Source organism: Lutra lutra, chromosome 13, assembly GCF_902655055.1.
Source record: "Lutra lutra chromosome 13, mLutLut1.2, whole genome shotgun sequence".
Taxonomy (NCBI): Eukaryota; Metazoa; Chordata; class Mammalia; order Carnivora; family Mustelidae; genus Lutra; species Lutra lutra.
In genome coordinates this window covers 82,371,451-82,394,054 of record NC_062290.1, presented here as the reverse complement: position 1 = coordinate 82,394,054, position 22,604 = coordinate 82,371,451, and the positions used below count along the sequence as shown (strand labels likewise).

The following is a 22,604-nucleotide window of genomic DNA, read 5'->3' as shown; positions in this document are numbered from 1 at the left end:
CAGATTTGGCCATGGCTGCAAGCCCAGCACCCTTCCTGCCAGGGTCCACTTTGTAGTGTGTCTCCCCTTCTCTGGGGTTAGAGCTGGCCCTCCGAGGCTTGGCAGGCCAGAGGCTGGGGCTGTAAACAGTGGCAAAAGCTACGTTCCAGCCCTTCGGGCACCCTGCAGCCCACTAATAGGGGACACAGGGCACAAACACAAATTAGGAGCAAGATAAGGAGGCCCAGTTACAGGCATTGTAGCTGCGGCACCAGTAGAAGATGGGGACCCAGTCTCCATCTGCAAACAGCTGGGGAGGCCGGGCCTATGAAGCCCAAACCAGAGCCAGAATGAGCAGAAGCCATGGGAAGCAGCTCTCTGTTCCACAGAGGAAAGGCTTTCCAAGGGGGAGAAAAACAATGGGTATGATTGTGGAAAGAGCTCCTGCCAGGAAAATGTGGGTGTAAATCCCTGACCTAGCACTTCCTAGCTGTGTGGCTTTCAGCGGGTTGCTTCTGCTCTCTGGGCCTCAATCTCCTCATCTGTAAAATGGGGATTATAATACCTTCTTCCTAGGGTTGCTCTGAGAATTTAGTACAGTAAAATATATGTGGGGCTTCGCCAGAGTGTTTGGCATAGGGTATACAACTATAAAGAAAGCTTTGGTTACTGTTTGCTGGGAGTTGGGTGAATTCTCTCTCTGAGACTGAAGTTCCTTGTGTATAAAACTGGAGTAAAAATACTTTTCTTAGGGCACCTGGGTGGCTCAGTGGGTTGAGCCTCTGCTTTTGGCTCAGGTCATGATCTCAGGGTCCTGGGATCGAGCCCCTCATTGGGCGCTCTACTCAGCGGGGAGCCTGCTTCCTCCTCTCTCTCTGCCTGCCTCTCTGCCTACTTGTGATCTCTCTCTCTCTGTCCAATAAATAAATAAAATATTTTTAAAAAAATACATTTCTCAGGGCACCTGGGTGGCTCAGTGGGTTAAGCCTCTGCCTTCGGCTCAGGTCATGATCTCAGGGTCCTGGGATCGAGCCCCGCATCGGGCTCTCTGCTTGGCGGGGAGCCTGCTTCCCCCTCTCTCTCTGCCTACTTGTGATCTCTCTGTCAAATAAATAAATAAAATCTTTAAAAAAAATACATTTCTCAAAGGCAAGTGGAGGGGACTGAATGAGACCATAAATGGGGAAGATCCTAGGACTATGGCTGGTATAAAATAAATGTTCAAAAAATGCCACTTCCTTTCCCCTCTTCTGGAGAGGTAATGAGCTGCCCAGTGGTGACCCAGCCAAGAGGACTCAGGTGACAAGTGAACCAGCTCATCTCTAAGGACCCTTTGGGGCTCTAGGATTCTGAAAGAAACAGGAAAGGCAAAACTGTTTGTGCCATTTTCCCAAAGTCCCCTCCTACCTATCTAGGAATCAAGCCTATCCTTCACCAGGACCCACCAAGCATGTTAGGAGCTCCCAAGGCCAACAAACATCATGGTGGGAACAACGACAACAGGACATCAGAATATAGTGACATGTCCCTCCTGCCACAGGCTCCAAATGAAGCCCTTCTCTGTCCCTGAGCTCTGCACAGTCAACTATGACCAAGACCCCCGTGCTGGGCTCTGGCAAGAAGATCGAGCCCCTCTACCTGGGTGTCAGTCTGCACCTTGCAGGCAGAACTCTCGAGAAACACAAAGGGGGTGGCTGTGGGACAGAGGAGAAATGACAGAGTCCAGGAGCAGGGACCAAACCCCCAAGAGCTCAGGATACCAAGAATGACCCACAGGATGAAGGACACACAACCTTCCAACAAAGGGGACACAAGGCAATGATGTCCTGTGTGAGTCTGAACACAGCCTAAATCCCTACTGCAAGGGTGCTTAGGCAAGTGGCCTTTGTGCAATGCATTAACTTCCTCTTCTAGAAAATGGGGTGATGATTCCTACCCTGTGGGGTGTCTGGGAGGATTGAAGAAGCCCCTGGCACTGTGCCTGGCACACAGCAGGTGCTCAATAACCAAAACATCCAAAGACAAGCTCCCAGCATATATGCAGGCCCTAGACACATACAGCTTACTGGCCCCCATATCTACCCTTGAAAACCTTTATCTCTGTGTCCTTGCAAGCAGAACAGGAGAGGGCTGGGGGTGCTCAGCCAAGGCCCAGAGACCCAGAATGGTTGATGGTACCAAGGATGGGGCAGCATCTCAGGAGAGGGCTTCCAGCCAGCACCTAAAGAGCCCACCCTGACTTCCAGCCCCTCCATGAGTCCCTCCTTATGACACCCTGCCTTCTTCTCTGGTCTGTCCCCACCGCAAAGAACAAGGCCTCTGGAGTCACCGTCTGATCCCAGTCCTATCACTCAGGACCCGATGACCCTGAGAAAGTGACTCAACCTCTCTGAGCCTGTGTCCTTGGGTATACAGAGTGGCCAGGTGAACTCACGGGCTTGCCAAAACTTGATACTAGTAGAAGTCAGTTATGGAAAAACTGCAAAGCCTATGACATGATTAGAGATTCTTTGCAAAATATCTCAAACTTTTACCTGCAACAGAACTACCAGAGATTCAAAGATATTTTTTACTATTACTAATCCTTTTAATTTCAATAGTTTTTTTTTTTTTTTTAAGTACTTTCCCCTCTTAAACATAAACAGAGGTAGAATAGTGGAATGCTTTTGTTCCTTTCCCGGTTCAGAAAATAATCACGACCAGCTGGAAGAATGAAACAAGACCCAGCACACAAAACCCAGAGCCTAGCCCACAGTCAGGCTCCGAAATGGGGGACCGTCTTCTCTCCCTGGGGGTGTTTCCAGCTTCATCTATACCCAGGCACCTGCCCTGTGACCAGCATCCTCCTGCAGGGGTCCGGCCCCCTGGGGGCTTCGGGAACCCTCTGTGACACTGAGCCTAACCAGAATCATCCCACTGAGATGTTTACAGAAGGGCTGAGGCCAGAGTGGAAGTGCTCAACCTCCCCGCCCCCCCCAGCTCCCAGCTTCACAGCACTTCCGTCCCCCATGGCCCAGGATTGTCCTGCTTCAGGGTCTCCCATCTTTCCCCTGCCTTCGACACTCCCATGATCCATGGAGTCTAGCCTCTGCTCTGCCTCTGCATGACCCTGGGCAAGCTCGTGCCTCTCTGAGCTCCTCATCTGCACGCGAGCAATTGGGGCTCGCGTGCAGACCACACAACACAACACCGTGCGCACCAGGTGCCAGAGGGCTCAGGAAATACTAGCCTGGAGCCACAGCCTCCTCTGGACACTCACAGACCCTCCACCCCTCCAGCAGCAGCAGCTGGTGGCTATCTGCTTCTCAGCCCCAACAGCTGTGCGTGCTCTCTCCCCTAAAACCCCAGAATGCAGACGTGCCTGCAGCCAGCATGGGCAGGCAGCCCGGGAGGGGAGCAGGGGAGAGGAAGGCTTAGAGGAAAATTACCCGCCTCTGGCTCAGCCAACGCTGGCGCTCACAGCTTACCTCCCAGAGAAGGGATCTGGGGGTCTGGCAAGCTCGTTCTGAGTCATGGTCTGTCTTGGCCCCAAGCCTTGACCCCTGTCTGAGCTCGTAGGGTGGTAGAGGGTACCCTAAGCCCCACTTGTCCGGGACACTCCCACTCTGGCAGCGAAAGAGACAGGGAGGAGGAGGCAAAAAAACAGACAGGCCTTTGTGAGAGGAGCAAATTGGCTCCTGGTGCTTGTGCTGAAGCCCCAGGCAGACATGGAAAGGGTCCTTCTGCGACCCAGGAGCCTGTCCCGTTGCTGTATCTCAAGCCCTATACCCTGGCTACCATGTCCCAGCACCATACACACCACGTTCTCCATGCCCCACAGCAGTCCCGTGTTCCTCATGCCTTGTCCTGCATGTGTACCCCGACTGCGTGGTGTGTGGACTGAGGCCCAGGTCACTTCGACTGTACATCGTGCTCCATGAACTTCTGTGTTCGATGCTGTGTTGTATGTACCATCTTTTGAAAAACCAGGTTCCATCCCATGAAAGTGTGTGCCAGACCCACGAACAGCCTCCCTCACTCTGTGCTGTGATTTCAGTCAGATTCCCAGCCCTTTCATCCATTACCTATGCGACCTGAGAGCAGTCGCCTCTGCTCTCGGTGCCTCAGTATCTTTGGCTGTGAATTGGAAATGATATTAACACTCACCGCATAAGAGTTGTTGTGGGAATTGAAGGAGATCATGCATTTAAACTGCTTAGCCCAGTGCAGTGCACAGAGTCAACACAGTGTTTGCTAACACTGTTACAAGAACACCCAGGCATCTGTACTACCTCCTGTATGCTCCCCGCCAGGCTCCCACATCCCTGGCTCATACAAGGCATCAGACTTCTACCACATTAGGGAAATTCAAACAGTAAGGTACAAGAAGGCTATGATTTTCCCCTCTCCTATGGAGGAGAAATCCAAGGCTCAGAGAGAGGCAGTAATCTGCCTGAGGTCACACAGCCAGAAGGAATGAAGCTGGGAGGGGCAGACACAGGTCCGGGCACTCAAAGGGACAGAAAGTAGATTAGTGGTGTGTGTGTTTGTGGAGACTGCCAGCAAGCAGGCAGAGGCATCATTCATCGAGGATTCGGGGTGATGAAAATATCCTCAAACTGGATTGTGATAATGGTGGCTTAACTCTGTAAAATTCGCTAAAAGTCATTGAATTAACTAAAACGGGTAAATTATGTGTATGCAAATTACGTGTAAATTTACTTTGACAACTGATGTACATTGGACTTCCAAAAAGCTGTGTTTTGTGTTGTTGTTGTTTTTTTAAAGCCCACGTACTTCCCATGCACCATTCTGTCCAAGCATGCAGCAAGAAAAGGGACTCTCCTTGAATAAGGAGGGTGGTCAAGCCAAGGCTTAGCAACCGCTCCGAGGCCCAGCCAGGAAGAGCCTTGCACTGCAAGGTTCCCAAACACCTCTGCAGCCCAGGTGTGCAGCACAGTCACCTGGGGAGCTCCAGGACACGTGGATTCCCAGGCCCCACACCCAGCCTCTGAATCGATAGGTCAGGGTGGGGCCCAGGCACCTGGGATTCGGAGGCTCAGCCTGAAATGGGAGCCCTGATCATAGCCCAGCATCTCCTTTCACACTTGGGGAAACAGAGGCCAGGCAGGACTCAGGACTTATCAGAACTAGTGGATCAAGCAGTGGGAAAGCTGGGGCTGGAACTGGGGGGGGCGGCTTTCTTGTCCTTTCTCTTGTTCCCCTCCTCTTCCCTGGCCCTCTGCCTCCTGGTGACTCAGGGCTCTGAGTCAGACTGTGGCACCACAGAGTAAATTTCTCAGGAAAAACAATCCCCAAACAAAGCCTCCCCTGATCTGGGGAACAGAATAGGCCCAGGAGGCTAAGAGAGGGCGGGGTGAAGGACATAAGCTGGAGGTGGAGGCCAGGACCCAACGACCTGGTCTCTCCTATTGACCACTGACTTGCGTGGGGCCCTAGAGATGGCGCTTCCCTGCCCTGAGCCTCCATTTCCCCACCCATAAATAACACCTACAACTGCACATAAGAGGCTTATTGTGAACACGCAACATGGTAGGTATTTATAAGCTTTCTCTTGTTGATAATGCTTCCCCCAAACCCACGGCTATCATCATGCCGTTTCACAGGCAGGGAAACTAAGGTGCAAAGGGGTTTATCCAAGGTTGCACAGTTAGGAAGTGCAGAGAGGTGTCTAGGCCTGTGTAAGTCGGAGGTCTTCCTCTCACGCCCACACACCTTGAAAACACACCTACTGCTGCGTCAGCATGCAGGTCATAGCTAATCAAACACAAGGCAGATGGCCACCGTGGCTTCCCGACCACAAATACCTTCCTGACCACAAAGGCCTCCTCGCGCCTTTGCTCCCTGCCCTGCAGGGAGCACGCGTGAACTCGAGAAATCATCCAGTGGCTCTGGGCAGCAGGAGCGCAGTGCAGGGAGCATCCAGGACCCAAAGAGCCTTACAGCAGGACAAGTACAAGAACAAAGGGAGGTTTTCCTCTGGGGAACTGGGAACCGGCAAGTCAGGAGGAGGGAATAGCAAAGGCAGAGGCTCCAAGGTGTGACCCACATAGAGCAATGAGGACACTGGAGAGGCGTGGCTGGGGAAGGGGTCTGACTGCCATGAGTCCTGGCGGGGTCCCAGGCGGTAGGGAGAACAGGATCCCAGCTGATGTCTGCTCTGTAGCCGGCCTGGCTGGTGGAAGTTCTACGAGTCGGGAGTTGGGACTTCCCCTGGGTCCCCTTCTTGGAGCAGGCTTCAGGGACCATCTCAGATCCCCTGCTACTCACCCACAGGTCAGAATCACCCCCCAGGGCCTCTTCCTCCGCCATAGCTGGGCTGGGCAGAGAGCAGGCGAGCCTCTTCTTCCCACATCAACCTAATCACACAGGCCTATAAATAGGACCCTGTGGCTTAGTCCAAAATAGCTATGCCAGGCTCAGCTCCGCAGCCCTCACATGGGCACACACGGTTCCGGAAATGGTTCTTGACACACTGCCCCATTAAAAACCAAAAAGTCCTCAGGAAGCTGTTGTGTCATGCTCTAATTCACTTTCTCAAACATGAGGCAGTGTGGGCTGGGAAGAAAAGCCCACCTGACTAATGCTGATGTTTGGAGACGGCCCCTGTGAGTCCTCTCTGCTTCCTACTCTCTGGGGACCCTGAGCAAGCCACTACTCTCTCTAGGCCTCAGTTTCCCCAAATGTAACTAGGTGGTTGGATGATTTTCTCTGGGCCTGTCTATCCAGGATACTCCCTAGAAGTGTCTGAGAGACCTCCTAGCCCCCAAATGCCCATTCCATTATTACTCCTTCCCCCATTGACTTAGGGATTTTTTTTTTTTTAATTATCAGCATTTAAAAAGTGAGAATTGCAAGAGGGAGAAATGAACAGGTCCGAGCCCTGCTACTGAAGAGCTAGATGACCTTAGATGAGTCACTGTCTCTCTCTGGGCCCCAGATTCCTTAGCCATAAGATAAAGGTGCTAGTGGGATGATTACAGATTTTCGGCCACAGAGGACTCCCCCGAGGGCAGGTTACAACACAGATGGGGCTGTTACCAACCAACAGGGAAATAAACATAACCAAGCTATCAGTCTACAACAGGCCTATGCTTACGACTTTATTTTCCCATCAGCTATCCGCAGCAGCCCTGTATCACCCCGATTTTCACAGCTGAGTAAACAGAGGCTAAGGGATTAAGGGATGAGAATAGCAAGTCAGAGCCAGAGTGACGTTTCAGGCTCAGACCGGTTGCCTCTAATGTCCAAGATGTAACTGCAGGAGGCTCAGAAGTGCCAACCAACGGGGACATAACCCAACAAGGGCAGGGGACTGAAAGGGGATAAGAGTATTTTACTGTGTGTGCACAGGTGGGTGGGTGGGTGGGAGTGACCAGGTTTCACCCAGTGACACTTGTTCTCTACAACCAGTTTACAATGTTGACCCTGCCATGTGCCCTCCTCTCCACCTCCCACCTGTTCTCAGATCCCACTGGGCAAATCAGTCCTCAGCTCAAAGCCCGTCCATGGCTCCCTGGCACCTAGAGGACTGAGACCCAGCATCTCTAGGCATCCCCACCTCAGCCCCACACTCCTGCTTTAGCCACACTGCTCACCGGTCCCTAAGCACAGTGGCTCTGGGTGGCCTTTGCATACGTGACTCCCTTGGCTGGAATGTCCCAGTGCCCCCTTAGCCCAGTGCTTGACGTAGAGTAGGAAAAGCCTTCCCTGGCTCCTGGAGACCCTGTCCTCATCCCAGAACACTCTGGGCCTCAGCCCCCACAAATGAGATGGAATCTAACTCACCTCCCCTCTGAAGTGCAGGAGTTCAGCAAAGGTTTGCCAGGTAAATGAAAAGACGCAAAGAGCAGAGAGAATGCTGGAAAGTGCACATTTCCCAGGACTGACCAATACCAAGCCAGGAAGCCTCTACTAAGGCAGTGTTAGGACACCACGCTGTGGAAGAGCCAAAAATTACACCCTCAGGACAGATCAGAGTGGGACCTAAGCCAGCTCTTTCAAGGGCTCCCCCTAATAATGCGATCTGCGCAGGTCTCTCTCCTGCTTTCAAATGTCCAGCGGTGCCCCAGTGGTTTAGGATAAAATCGGAACTCTGACCAAAGCCCCTAAGGACTTGCATGCCTGGGGTACTGCTCCGTCTCTAGGGCCTTCCACAGTCATGGTCACACTCCTCTCTTCCAGTTCCTCCTGCGGTCACGCTCCTCTGTTCCTGTTCCTCCATGACCACACGCAATGTCCCGCCTCACAACCACATGTGCGTGCTGTTCCCTCTGCCTGGGGACTCCCTTCCCTGCTCATACAGCCACCTGCCGTCCCCTCTCCAGATCTGGGCTTTCTCAGGGAGGCCTCAGTCCTGTGTCGGGTCCAGATGCCACCACACCCACCCAACCCCACGTGTTCTTATAACCCTACTCATCTCCTGCTCAGCCGAGGAACGGGTGGATCTTTTATGTGTGTCACGTCTGACTGCTGTAAGTCGCAACACTGCACGCCCATGAGGGTTGGGAAAATCCTGCTCTTTGCTGATGCTCCAACACTGGTTCCAGGCCCAGGTATCTGGCGATGCACACACAACTGAATGAATGAGCAAAGGAGCAAATGAACCTATAGGAGTAATTCAAGACCAGAAGGTGGTGAGAATCCTGGTGAATGTCGGAGGCAGGAAGACAGGGCCCTAAGAAAATCAGAGAAGTGGGAGATCAGCTGAGGGCGGGCAGCCTCCCAGAGCAACAAGGAGAGAGCACTTTTGGAAGGAGAAGGTATTCAATGCTCCAGCAGGTGGTACAAGGAGACCTGAGAGCATGCCACCGGATTTTGACAAGTCGGAGGTCCCTGGGGCCCCCCAGTTGAACCCCAGTTCAGCAGAGGTGGGCATGAGGTGGGATGCACTGCAGGGGGACAGCAGTTGAAGGGGGGTGGGGTAGCAAAGCTCTCATTAACAGGTACTCAGCTGGGCCCAAGCCAGCCTGGCCCCGGCAGGGTCTGCAGAAGTGGAGAAGACAGAAGACAGGTCCCTGTGTCCTTGCTACCAAATGCATCGGCAGAGTGTAACACTCTTTGGTGACAGATCACTTTGAGGCAATTCAGCTCTGGGAACTGTCAGGGCTCTGGCCCCAAAGCAGGAGCATTAGAACCAAGACTGGCCCCAGATCCCTTCTTTCTGGGCAGCATTACCCTTAGGGCACAGCTAGAGTGGGCCAAGCACATCCCCACCTAGCCAGCTTTCTAGGAATCCCTGGGTTTGCAGACAAACCGCTCCCGAGACCATCAAAAGGCCCCTGCTTCTAAGCTCTGGGAAAGAGGAAAAGCTCTGAGGAGGGTCACCACCCAAAGCCAGCTTGGCCACAGCAGATGAATAAACCCTGGAGTCATTCAGCCCCTTCTCCTTTTGGCCCCCAAGGGTGATGTCATGCGCTGGAGGGGTGTTTTCCAGGTTCTCCATACAGTTGCTATTAGAAATTCACTTCTGCTTCGGGCATTGGAGGCTGGTTTTTTCCCTGGTAGTGATCCTTCCCACTTCGCAGCTCACAAAGCTCCTGAACATCTGTGAGCTCATACAGTCCTCAGGACTACCTTGTTAGGTGGGTGGGTGGAAGACCAATATACCCATTTTATAGGCGAAGAAACTGAGGCCTAAGCCGGGCCATGAAGGGGGTCCCCTGCTTCCAGCCCAGAACGCTGCACGCCCGCCCACTGTGTGTCAGCCTCCTATAGCGGGTCACCTGTGAGTCTGATAGTCAGAGGGGCCCCAACCTGCCAGCTGTCCCAGGTGGGTATGACTCATCCACCTGCCCAGTGACTCACACAGCTCGGCTACTCCTCCAATGGTCAACAAGCCTGGAGACTTGGCAGCCACGGCCCAGCTTTTTCTCACCTCTCCAAAGCCTCTAGGGAGAATTCCTGAACCTCCAGGGAATCCACCCTCTTACAGAAGAGCTAACAAAGGCCTTAAGAGAGAAAGCAACTTCCCTACAGCCACACAGTGAGAGCACAGCAAGTGAGGAGAGGGGCCCAGGTGCCCTGGCACCCAGACCACCCTTGCCTCTTCCCCACAGAATAACCCTCTCCCGGTCTCCCTCGCAAGGGAGGGTGAGGAACAAATGAGGCAATGAGCATTAACGGACTCTGGGCTTTACTACAGAAACCTCAGGGACACCCTCTGAATCCACGGTAGTGACAAGCAGTTGCTTCCACTGTCTCCTCCAGACTCCTCTGGGCAGCCAGAGCTGGGTTTAGGAGGACTCAGAGGTATCTGCTCTGCTCCACCTACCTTGCAGGGCTGTGAGGGGAAGAGAACTGCTCTGTGCAGAGGTGCTGGGACCACGGAAGAGGCACAGGAAAGGCGGTTATCTGCACCACCTGTAAATAAAGGGCCAAGAATCTCAACATCAGGTGCTCAAGGTCATCTGGTCAAATCCCCAGGTGATACTTCCACTCGTCTCCAGCACCCATCACCACAGTCACATGGCTTCTACTTGCACACCCCAAGCAACAGGGCACTCACTTCTTGCCCAGGCTGTAAGACCTTCTGTTGAAAGAACTGGCCTTAGGACGGGCTAAAATCTCTCTCTCCCTACGCCTTACACCCACTGGTTCTAGCTCTATCTGCTCAGATCCCCCAGAATAGGTCTGTCATCCTGTTTCCAATGGCTCCTTAGAGACAAAGACAGTGATCTTGGGCCCCTCAAGTCTTCTACAAGTTGTGCACCCTCTTCCTTCCAACTTTTCCTGAGACCAGGTATCTGGTTCCCTCCCTCAACCCCGTCCCTGATCAGCTCCAAATGAATCTTGTCCCTACTGACAGCACAAGACCCAAAATTTGACTTTCAGGCGAACTCTATCCAGGACAGGGCAAGCAAACGCTCACCTCCATCATTCTAGACATCATGCCTTTATTAATCCAACCAAAAATCCCATTTGTATGTAAGGCAACCCCAGCGAACATCTGAATTTAGCTTATGATCCACTTCAGAGGTATGGTTCAGGATTCTGAAGTTAGACAAAATGACCCCTCATTTAACTAAGTGCATAACTTGATCGGGTTACTTCACCCTGAGTCTCAGATTCCTTCTCTGTACAAGAAGGATTATGTCAGAACCTATTCCATAGGTTATTATAAGGATTAAATGAGATAAGATATGTCAGGGATTTTGAATAGCACATATGTTTACTCTATTGTTAATTAAACCCTTAAACCTTTTTTCTAGAAATGGTATTTTTCTCATTCTGTACTTGGGCAGTTTGGGGACCCAAGCTGTTTACATGCCTGAGCATTGCCCTACCATTGTAAGACCCTATTATCATTATCTGGCAACAGGTCTTTCTCTCTCATCAGGCTGTGAGCTCTGCCAGGCTGCTCTGCCTCTGAAATGTGGTCCTGGCACATGCGGTGGCAAACAGCAGGACCAGAGGATTTATATGCTAGATGAATGAACGAAGGACCAGCCACAGTGGCCCCACAGTGGATTGTGCATCCCAGCCCTTTGGCCCCCTGCCTTTCAGGGAGAAACTGGATGTTCACCCTTCCTCACTCCCCAGAGCCCCAGTCATCCACATTTAAGGGTCAGCTAAGCAAGCTGGCTCCTACCTACACTGGAAAATTCTCTGCCCAGACCAGCTTCTCTAAGCCAAGAAGAGAGTCCAAGATCCCAAATGCAGTGCAGCCCTACAGGCTGCAGGGATTAAGACACCAATGAGCCCTGTTCTCAGCTGACAGCCAATGGCCCAGGCATTCCCGGTGCATTTCTGCATTGTGAGTGGCATACACAGCAAAGCAGTGGATCTGAAAAAGAGGCTAATGACCTCTCAGTTTCTGTTAACTGTGTGAGGACAAGCCATTGAAATCCAGCCTGCTTCTCCTGTACACACCTCCAAACCACACCCGCATCCTCACTGGGGGTGCTACATTTCTTCTCGAACGTAATGTGCTCCTCCCCTGGTGTTCCCCGTCTCAGCAATGGCACGATCAACCACCAGACACAGCCCCGGCCAGATCAGACACCAGGGCACCACCCTCTACCACCTCCCCTACTCTGTCACTCATGCCTTCAACACCACCTCCTCCGGCCCTGCTGGTTCTACTCAAGTGGATCCTCTCGTCCCTACCCCACTGCCAACATCCAGGTCCAGGTACCACCACATCATCTGGGCTTGGTTCCTAATTGGTCCCCCCACCCCCTCTCTCCCCTACGGTGCAAGCCCAGACCACATCACTCCTCTGCTCAGACTACCATGGTTCCCATGGCAGAGCCCCAGAGATAAAGTCCAAGATCCTCAGTGAACTTGTCAATGTCCTTCACGATCTGCCGCTGCCAGTCCCATGAGCTTCAGCCTCTTCAGTTCTTGTTTTCCACCCACACCCCTCCAAGCTCCAGCCCGACAAAGCTGCACTCTGCCCCGAGTCTGCACGTAATTTACACTCAGAGTCTTGTCTGTTCTAGAACTCTCTTCCAACCCTATTCTTCATTTCTCCTTCCACTCATGATCAAGCCCAGTTTCCTCCAGGAAGCTTGCTCTAGACTCCCCTCCCCCATAGGGTGAGCTCCTCTGAGCCCCCACAGGCCTCTAGTCTTCCCTGTCACACTGGATTACAGTCCGATTCCCAGTTAGCTTCCCCCATTAGACTAAGATCTGCTCCCATGGATTCCAGTGCCTAGCTTAGGGCTAGGGCCACCATAGCTCAAGAGTCACCAAAGGAAGAAGCTGGTAAATCACATGTATGCACACATGCATATACACGTGTGCACACGTGAGTAAACATATACTCATGCACGTGTGCACATTCAGACAGCTAAAAGTGCTGGTGCTGCCACCTATGGGCAAAAAGAGCATTACACTCTTCCCCCAGCTCTGGAAGGGAGGAGGCCCGGAGATGCAAATTCAGCTGCGTTCTGCATTAACTCCAGCTAACTCCAAGTTGGTCTGTTTTCCATTCTGGACCTTAAGGCTGCAGCAACTTAAAAACAAGGTCCACAAACCACTGACTCTAGTCCACCGCCCACATGCTCCAGAGGGAGCCGTCAAGAGAGATGTTTCCTTCCAGCACTCACCATCCCAGTCTGGGGCCTCGGGGCGCCTGTTTAAGGAATTATATCTTAGAGAAGGGGAGAAGACACAGTCTGTTAGCGCTGTCCACCAGTGGAGGGGCTGGCCTTTGGGTAGAGCACTCCGTGTTGGTGGTATTGTGCAAGTCACCAGGAACCCCGTATGTCTAGGTGGCTGAAGAGGAGCTTTCTGCCCTAGGGGTAGGGGTGGGGAAGGGGGGTGGGGAGGCTGAAGCCAGAAGTGTTTCTCTCCTAAAAGACTGCTCCCTGCATCATGGGAGGACTTTCAGATTTGGTGGGAGAAACACGATATCAGCCTAGCAATCCCAGAAGGGTTCAAATGGCCACCCCAAAGACAACACTGCTTTTCTGAGCACCTACCAGTATTAAACTCTATACAGACAGCCTGTCTCATCCTCCTGATACTCTGCCAGGCAGATAGCATGGTTTCTATTTTGTGAAGGGAGGGTACAAGCTCAGAGAGGTGAAGTAATGTGCTCAGAGTCACATAGCTAAGATGTCTGCCCAGTTCCCACCAAGGCAGGCTGCCTTCCTGACTTCTTGGTCTCGCTAAATTTTAGGCATTAAGGCTAGGTCTCTTGCATAAAGAAGCACACAAAGCTTTGGTTACTCTAGATCGGGGTTAGCAAACTTTTACTGTAAAGGACCAGTTAGTAAATATGTTAGGTTTTGCAGGCCCCATACCTTGTCTGTTGCATAGTCTTCCTTGTTCAGTTTTAGGTTGGGGGTTTTGGGGAGTTTTCTTGTTGGGGTTTTTTTTTTTTTTAAAGATTTTATTTATTTATTTGACAGAGAGAGATCACAAGTAGGCAGAGAGGCAGGCAGAGAGAGAGGAAGGGAAGCAAAGCAGGCTCCCTGCTGAGCAGAGAGCCCGATGCGGGACTCGATCCCAGGACCCTGAGATCATGACCTGAGCCGAAGGCAGCGGCTTCACCCACTGAGCCACCCAGGCGCCCCAAGGGGTTTTTTTTTTTTTTTAACAACATTTTGAAACAATGTAAAAACAATTCTTAGCTCAGAGGCATACAATCACAGGCTGTGATACAATACAGCCTCCCCAGAGCTGTAGTTTGCAGCCTACAGACTGAGAGAAGAATGTCTATAATCTTAAGTATAAAAACTTCTGGTGGAAATAGTTAAGACGAATGCCAGTGTTTCTCCTGCTTCAGATGGCTTCCTGCTGAGTTGCTCTCTCCTCAAGAAGGGCTCTACCTCACTCTGCAATTAGGTAGCAAAATATTTCAAGGGCTGTTCAGATTCTAGAAACTCAGCTGTGGACTAAACAGTTTGACTCCGCACAGAGAACAAAAGCGAGAGGCAAATTCGATGGGTGGAAAGAACCTCTATCATGAGACATTAAAAGATCTAGGCTCTGGTCTGGGCCCTTCACAAGGGATTTTTTTATTTATTTAATTTTTTTTTTTTTTTTTTTTTAAGATTTTATCTATCTGACAGACAAAGATCAGAGGCAGGCAGAAACAGAGTGGGGAAGCAGGCTCCCTGCCAAGCAGAGAGCCCGATTAGGGGCTCAATCCCAGGACCCTGAGATCATGACCCGAGCTGAAGGCAGAGGCTTAACCCACTGAGCCACCCAGGTGCCCCCTTCACAAGGGATTTAGAATCTTACTATGCAAAGTGTGGTCCCTGACCCAGCAACTTCTGCTTTACCTGGGACCTCATCAGAAATGCAGAGCCTTGGGCCCCATTCCAGACCTAGTTAACCAGAACCTGAACTTTCACAAAATGCCCTGGTGATCTGTGTTCATGGTAAGTTTGAGATCTGCCAGAATATCTTTCACGTCCAACTGCAAGAAAGGGTTTAAAGACATCTTTCTTTATGTCATAGTATTAAGTCTCTGATCTATCATCTGCACTAGGGACTCAAAAAGCACCCTGTTTTGGACCACAATCTGCCATTGGATTTTTATTTTTTTTTTAAGATTTTATTTATTTATTTGACAGAGAGAAATCACAAGTAAGCAGAGAGGCAGGCAGAGAGAGAGGAGGAAGCAGGCTCCCTGCTGAGCAGAAAGCCCGACACGGGGCTCGAACCCAGGACCTGGGATCATGACCTGAGCCGAAGGCAGCGGCTTAACCCACTGAGCCACCCAGGCGCCCCAGCCATTGGATCTTTAAATTAAACCTTCGGCTGGCAGAAAAGTAGAAGGAGGAGAACTACAGAAGGTGCCACTCCCCCATTTCATAGTGGCAGTGGGGCAGAGGGGCAAGTCAGAGAGGGGAAATGGCTTTCCCAAGACCAAGCTGCCAAGGAAAATAAGAGGTCTGACCACGATCAAGTTGCTTCATCTTCCCAGGCCTTGGGTTTAATAAATGAACTCTCATTTGGGTTTAGATGAGAACTTTTGAAATCTCACCAGTGGGGGACTAGCAACCAGGGGACTCACTATGTGTTTTACAACAATTGTTGTCTCTGGGCCCAAGTATCCCTGAACATGAAGTAAAGGGTGGGGCCGGGGAATTCCCAAGGTCTACCTGTAATCTGGAAACCATTTCCAGGCAAAAAGGCAGTGAGGAGCAGAGCCTTCTGCTGATGGCCACCACAGTCCCACCAAGGTCTCAGGGCTGATAACACCAAGTCAAGCCTGACCATCCTAAGTGTGGAGGCAGAGCAGTGACCTGACTCAAGTTCAAAGTCGTACAGCAAGTCCCAAGCAGAAACTGGAAATGAGAACAGGCTTCTCTCTGCTTCCTCAGTCTGTGACTATAATCGTTATCCTTACCGACGCCGAACTGTACAGATGTATTTCCTAAATAAAAGACTGAAGTACAAAGTTCTGGGGAAATGGTCCCTGCGCCTTCTAGTGAAACAGCTAGAACTTTGATAATCAGCCTTTGGTACTGATTATGGGCTGGTGGGAGTAAGAGTTGTTGTGGCCTTCTGGGCTGCAATTTGACAAAATGCGGCAAAAGCTATAAAATGCATCATTTTGACCCAGTAAATTCATTTCTTGGGCTCTCTTTTAGGAAATAATGAAAGAAAACTAATTTATACACGAGGATGTTCATCACAGCATTGTTTATAAGCTGCCTAAATGCCTGCTAACAGAGGAAAGTGAACCATGGTATATTCCCACTTAGTTACAACAGAAGAATGAAAAAGCAGGTTGGCACATATCATTTTCATAATAAAAAATAAAATTTCTTTTTTTTTTTCACAATTAAAATGCATTATTTCATTTCTTTAATCCCCCGGACTATAAGAATGAAAGATTTTAAATAGAAATAGACATGTATTTATCTACTTAGGTAGAGAATACTTCTCAAACTCTTCTAAAAGTTAAATGTACAGTCCTTAATAACATGAGAAAATATTTATGTCCTCATGCTGAAAAAAAGTCAGAATAGAAAAATTATAAAAGTGATATGACCACAATTACATAGGGGTAAAAAAAAAATGTGCTGCAAATATCAGGAAGGAAATGCCTCCAAATGTTAGCAGTGATTATCTCACATTGGCAGAATTATGGACAGCTCTTATTTTTTTATTTGCTAAATTTCCTTATCTTAAGCATTCGTTATAATTAGAAAAGGAAGGGGGGGGAAGCCCTTGGAGGAAAGGAGGAAAAAGCACCCCATTTCTCATGAGTATGTCACCCATCCCACTTAGCCACTCCCCCAAAATCAACTAGTATTTATTGTGTGAGGGCCCAGGCTCACCATCTCACTTACAGAAAGGAGATTAAGGGCCAGGCCTCACCCTGAAGGCTCACATATACCTCTAGCCTTTGCTTGGCAAATAAGCCAGACCCAGATGATATCCTCCTTGAGGCTGGAACATAATAATGCTATTTGTTTAATCAGTGTAGCAAGATAAATGAATCCACTCCCATTGGTGTGGCTCCTTCAAAGAGTTCCCTGAGACCCTATGGCTGAAACCATTTCTGGACCCCCCTGGGAAAGAGCAGGTTTCAGGGATCCTATTATCCCTTAGTCTAAGCACTGAATGCAAGAGCAACAAGAGGTTCCTTCTGAGGCAGAACAAGCAAGGCCCCATTAGGGCCTAGGATAGGGAGCCTGGAAGGAACCTAAATGGCCTCGAGGCCCCTGGGAGCTCCCATCTCGACTTGACCTTCCTCATCCACGACTTGGGACCCATCACGACAACCTCAGGGCTATTGTGAGGCTCAAAGAAAAGAAGGTAAATCATTACGTCCCTGTAGGCTAAGCCTCAGTTTCCCTGTCTGTGAAATGGAGTCAGTATCTCTTCTCTCACAGGGCTGGGAAAAGACTAAACAAGACAGTGAACGCACACAGCAAGCACGCTTCCTACAGTGGCCATGATTCTTACTGCTTGTAACCGGGGAATAAGACCCATAAATGACTCTCAGGCCTCAACTTCCTTTTCTGCACTGTGGAGCTAACAATTGAGGCCACTGAGACCAAAGTCATGAACAATAGCTGCGTCTCCAGCGGGTGCTAGTATAGGTTAAACCTAACGACTGCTATGGGCTCACTTTGAGGTCCACATTCATGTGCTGAGCACAAAGCCCTCTGACTCAGAGACCATCAGAGCCAGCAAAGCCTGATATTATCCTGCCCACCCATCTAGTGCAGGGTGGACCTTGGGGCCCAGAAAAAGACATGCATTAGCACAAGTCACCCAGTACTTTGTCAGTGGCAAAACCAGGACCTAAGTCCAGGCCTTCTGCTCCCCAGCCTTGCCCACCCTGCCTACTGCTTTTCTCTTTTCTGCCCTCAAATTGCTGATGTGGTCCCGGGGCAGGGCAGGGGAGAGCAAGCATATGGTAGGGGAGTGTGGGGTGGGAGGGGGGCAGGGAGGACAGCAGGAACCCAGCGTGCCTGTGGTCTACAAACTCACAAACCACATCAGGCTGAAATATGACACATGCTCACTCAGCTGCAAGGGAGGAGAGAGTTTTATTTAACATACCCGGGCTGCCTAAAAACTGCTCTCTCCCTTTCCCCGCTCCTGAAAAATGCTTAACTCCTGGGACCTGCTTTTCCTTACTTCTGCCAAAGGGCAGGGAGATGGTCCTGGCTGGGACCCCAACTCATGGAGTGACCTAGGGCGAGGGATCTTGTGTTTTCTCAGCCTTCATTCCCTGAAACAGAGGGGAGACGGACCTACGCTCTGGCATCCTGTTGATAGTATAGAAAAGGATGAGTTTCCCAACAGTGCTGCTGGGAGGCCCTTCAGACCTCTCTAAGGCAGGGCTGAGCTCCCCAAGCTGTGCACACAGCCACCATGAACACCCCAGCAGTCTCGGTATGCCAGGACTACAAGGAAACTTCAGGGTAAAATTTAGGGATGAAGAGCCAGGCTCTGTAGTCAGAACCCCAGAAAGCAGGAGCCATCATCTTATAATGACAAAACCGGAGCCACGTTATTTAGACACAGGTCCCTCGTCTGCAAAAGGAGAAACAGTAATGCCTATCTCAGAGGAACACTCGTGAGGAATCAAGGGAATAATCAGTGTCCCCATGGTTGGAATACTAAAAGGTAGCTTTTTGTTATAATCATGCCAGCCAACATCACCCCCATTTTACAGATGAGGAAACGGAGGCCCAAAGAGCCAGGACTTGCTAAAGGTCACTTAGAAGAACTAAGGCTGCAGCTCCACTCCCAAATCAGTGATTCTAATTCCTCTCAGGCCTGTGGTTTCTCCTAAGTAAATACACACTCAGAGGCTGTAGATACAGACTGTAAAGTTTGCTTGAAGAAAACCAGAGACCAATGCCTCAGCAAAGGACTATAGATCATGTAGAGAGATCATTGCAATGACCTACCTGGCAACTTCTTCTTCTTTTTTTTTTTTTAAAGAGTCCAATATGGGTCTTGAACTCACAACCCTGAGATCAGGACCCGAGCTGAGATCCAAACCTAACCTGAGATCAAGAGTTGGACATTAACTGACTGAGCCCCCCAGGAGCCCCTGCCTGGCCACCTCTCAAGAAAGACCCAAACCACCCACAGCAGTAGGAGGAAAGTGACCGATGGCACTGGATGGCTAAGAAGCATAACGCATCCAATCAACAGCTCTCACTCATCACGGATTGCTGAAGTGCACACACGGCTACGAACAATGGCTACCTCTGGAGAAAGAAGGAGGTCTGGAGGCATGACGTTTAAACGACACTCTTCTTTGTGTTTGAACCTTAACCATATTTTTTCCCACTTCAAAAATAAGAAAAAAGAAAAAACAACAACACTGCAAAAACTCAAAATAATTTAGCAGCCTTATCCAGCAGCTATGAGCCTATTGTTTGCTTTTCAGCGAAATTTATGGCAGGTTCTGAGACCTTTGGCTGGGCTTCCAGAATCTGCAACTCTGATCCACGCGGGTGGCCACTGCTCTGGTTCAGACCTGCACTCTCTTTCACTTGGATCATGCAATACCCTCCTCCGGATGCCCCTGCCTCCAGCTTGCCCCCTCCGATGCATTCCCTATATCAACCACCAGATTAGTGAGAGTTTTTATCCTTGTTCTGCTCAAAACCTTTCTCTGCTTCTCACTGCCTTCAGGATAAAGTCCAAACCCTTGGTTTACAATCTTTATTTACAGTCTCAATTTCTGCAGCTGCACCCTTCCCTCATGGCCATTCTAGCCAGGGACTGCTCAAGAAACCACAGTACCTTTGCATAAACTGTTCCTGTTTCTCAGAATGTCTTTTCCTGCAACACCCTTACCTTCTGAAAACTTCCTACTTATTTCTGTGGTTGGGGTGGCCCAGACAGACTTAGTCACCCCTTTATGGGTTGAAATAACTCTTAGTATTGAATGATTGTGTCGATCACTATGGATGGGAAGTATTTTGAGGATAGAGAACTTTGTCCTCCTTGAGGCTTTTGGGCCCTCACAGAGCAAGGTACAGAACAGAGGCCCAGGCAAGTGTTGAACCAAGGAAGGAGGGAAGGAAGGAAATGCCATAAGAAGCAAACCCTACAGCCTCCCCACCCACCCCCAGCTGCCTGCTTTCCTATGTTCATGTTAGCCTGTAATTTAAAAAAAAAAAAAAAAGAAGATTATGGAAATTTCTGGAGTAAAGTTTCCTTTCCTGATTCATACGGAAACCTTCTTTGCTGCTGTGTAACTCCCCCCGGGTGCCAACCCAAGCTCCCCGGCTGTTTACAATTTCTCTGGCATTTATAAATAGAAAGGCCTCAGAAAGGAAAATGGAATTTCAAAGGAGCTGGATGCTGCCTGACCTCCCATCCCATCCTTCCTTCTCTGCTCCAAGCCCCTTCCCCTTCACATCCCCAAGAAACACCAACCAGCACCCCCCAAATGGATGGGAGGGGAGGGGCGTGGATGTCTTAATGAATGGAACACTCAAGAAAGAACAAAAAGCCCCTCCAGCTAGAAGGACTCTGCCAAAGGCAAACTGGAACTGGGTCCCAGCCCTGCCCCTTTGTCACTGTGTGACTGTGAGCCCATCACAAGCTCTCCGGGCCCTGCCGTTCTCCCAGCTGCGGAATGGTCACTGTAAAGTGCGGTGCAGCCAGCGGTCCCAGTGCATGGGTAAGAAATGTGGTCCTGGGAGAACAGGCCATACAGGATTAAGTCCTCGGAAAGTGTTTAGGAGTGGAGGTAAAGCAGAGGCTCCTCCCCAGCAGCCTCGCCTTCCACAAAGCCTGAGTTACCCCCAGGACAGCCCTCCGCTCTTCAGAGTTCTGGGTGTTTTAAAGATACCCTCTCTGCTCTGCTTAAGGGCAGGATAAAGGGTGAGTGTATGTCTGGGCAGATTAAGGGCTACAAAAGAAGCCAATGTCCCCTGTCCTCACGAAGGCTCCCCCGCCTTCTAAAAACTTGGGCTTGCCCTTGGCCACCGCCCAGAGCAGCCGGCCTGCACTGGACCAGGGGGACACTGCTGTGACCAGATTCGGGGGGTGATTAGTCCCCAGAAGAGACAGGCGCCCAGGGAGAAAGGGAGACTCCAATCACTGTCGTCAACTCGGAGAGAAGTTTCTGTGTGAGTCAGAGAAAGGGCCGTACTCTGCAGGGCCGAGGAGGAGAAGGCACCTTCACGGAACAAATGCAAGCAGATTTGAGACGAGTACAAGGAAGAAGTTTCTAACAGTTCTGGGCCCCAAAAGAGGAAGGAGGTGGAGGGCTCCTCATCGCCCGGGGAGAGCAGGCAAAGGCATTATTACCTTGGAGTCAAGGATCCGCTGAGCAGACTCCCCGACGGAGCCACCGCCCAAACCGCGGACAAGCGGCTACCTGCAAGCCCGGGTGGGGTACACCGAGTGCGGGGGTGACCCCGAGCCCAGTTCCCTCACCGGCGGGGGCGGGGTCAAGGTTAGCTCAGGTGCTCGCAACATAGCGGGGCCTGTAGGTGGAGGCCCGGCCCCCTTCCTCCCCTGCCCTAGCCCCCCAATCCAACCCTTCTTCGTCCCCCGGAAGACCAGCAAGGTGAGGGAGGAAGCCCCTCTCCAGCGATGCCCAGCTGCCGGGACGAGCTCCAGACGCGGGCTGGCTCGCGCCGCGGGGCATGGAGAAGAAGGACCCAGATGCCCGGGATCCCCAAGATGTCCGGGGCCGTGGCCGTCCCCGTCCCCTACCTGCTGCTGAGGCGCTGGCGACGTCGGCTGCTGGGTCCAGCTGCGCTCAGCTGGTTCCGGACCGCGCGGCGGGGGCTCTGCGGTCGCTCCGACGCGGTGGGCAGGGCGCGGGCGGGAGCCGCCCTCGGGGCGGGGCGGGGCGGCCCGGCCGAGGGGGGCGGGGTGGGGGTGGGGAGGAGCGCCGGCCCCGGCCCGCAAGCTGCTGGGAGGACGACGACTCGGGCTCCGGGCTGGCATTCGTCGAGGGCACCCTGTGTCTCTTTACCAGACGCCTCTCTACCTCCCCGCAAAGAAGGCACCCGGCCCTCCTAGGAATAAACTGAGTCTCGGAGCAAGGAGGGAAGATCTGCAGGAGGGTGGGGGCTGGGGTGGAGGAGAGACCCGGGGGAGCTCCCGGGCTGGCTGGGCTGGGCTGGGGCCAAAGAGCTCAGTTGGGGTGGGCAGCGTGCCACGCTCAGCTGGGATCCACTGAGACAGATTTCAGCTTCAGTGAGTTCCGACTTCAGGAAGCAAAGCCCTCCTCAGGGGAGCGCGAAATGGGCTACCCGCAAAAGCAGGGGAGGTGTAGAGGCGGCAGCTAGACCCACTGGACCAAATGAAAGAGAGAAAGTTTCCCAACTTCATTCAGAATGAAAGAACAAGAAATGCCAGGCGCATCCCTGTCCTTAAAACAGAACCTAAAGAGGCTTTGGAGTCAAATGGCCTTGGTGGGAAGTCCTGACACCAGTACTGTAACTTGGGACAAGTGACTTAACATTGGCAAAATGTCATTTCCTCATTTGTTAAGTGGATATAATAATTGCCTCTTCGTGGGGCTGTTGGGAAGACACAAGGACTCTCAGCACGGTGGCCGGTTCTGTGGATTCTCCATAAATGGAAGTTCTTAGCCAGTGTGATGCCAGATATTATTTTAGGTGATGGAAGAAATCCACATTGTCCAGAAGATGAGTGCAAAGTCATTTTTAAACAAATGCGGTATTCTCTCCATCTCAACAGCATCTCACATGTGTTGG

General features: G+C 51.2%; 1 protein-coding gene across 2 annotated transcripts in view; it reads right to left on the bottom strand.

The window, feature by feature from the left end:
* Positions 1–21,682, bottom strand: part of GSN (gelsolin) — a 54,323-nt gene extending 32,641 nt beyond the window's left edge. Inside the window, exons 1-2 of one of the 2 annotated variants that reach the window (XM_047699382.1) lie at positions 21,592–21,682; positions 10,253–10,341 (exon numbers count right to left, since the gene is read on the bottom strand). Coding sequence is in view for 1 of the 2 variants with exons in the window: in XM_047699380.1 (XP_047555336.1) it covers positions 6,250–6,291 (42 nt within the window). In the remaining variant the exon portion in view is untranslated. Of the gene's footprint in view, positions 1–6,249; positions 6,332–10,252; positions 10,342–21,591 lie in introns of those variants that run through there. The other variant, XM_047699380.1, reaches the window with a different exon arrangement.
* Between the last annotated feature and the right edge of the window lie 922 nt (positions 21,683–22,604).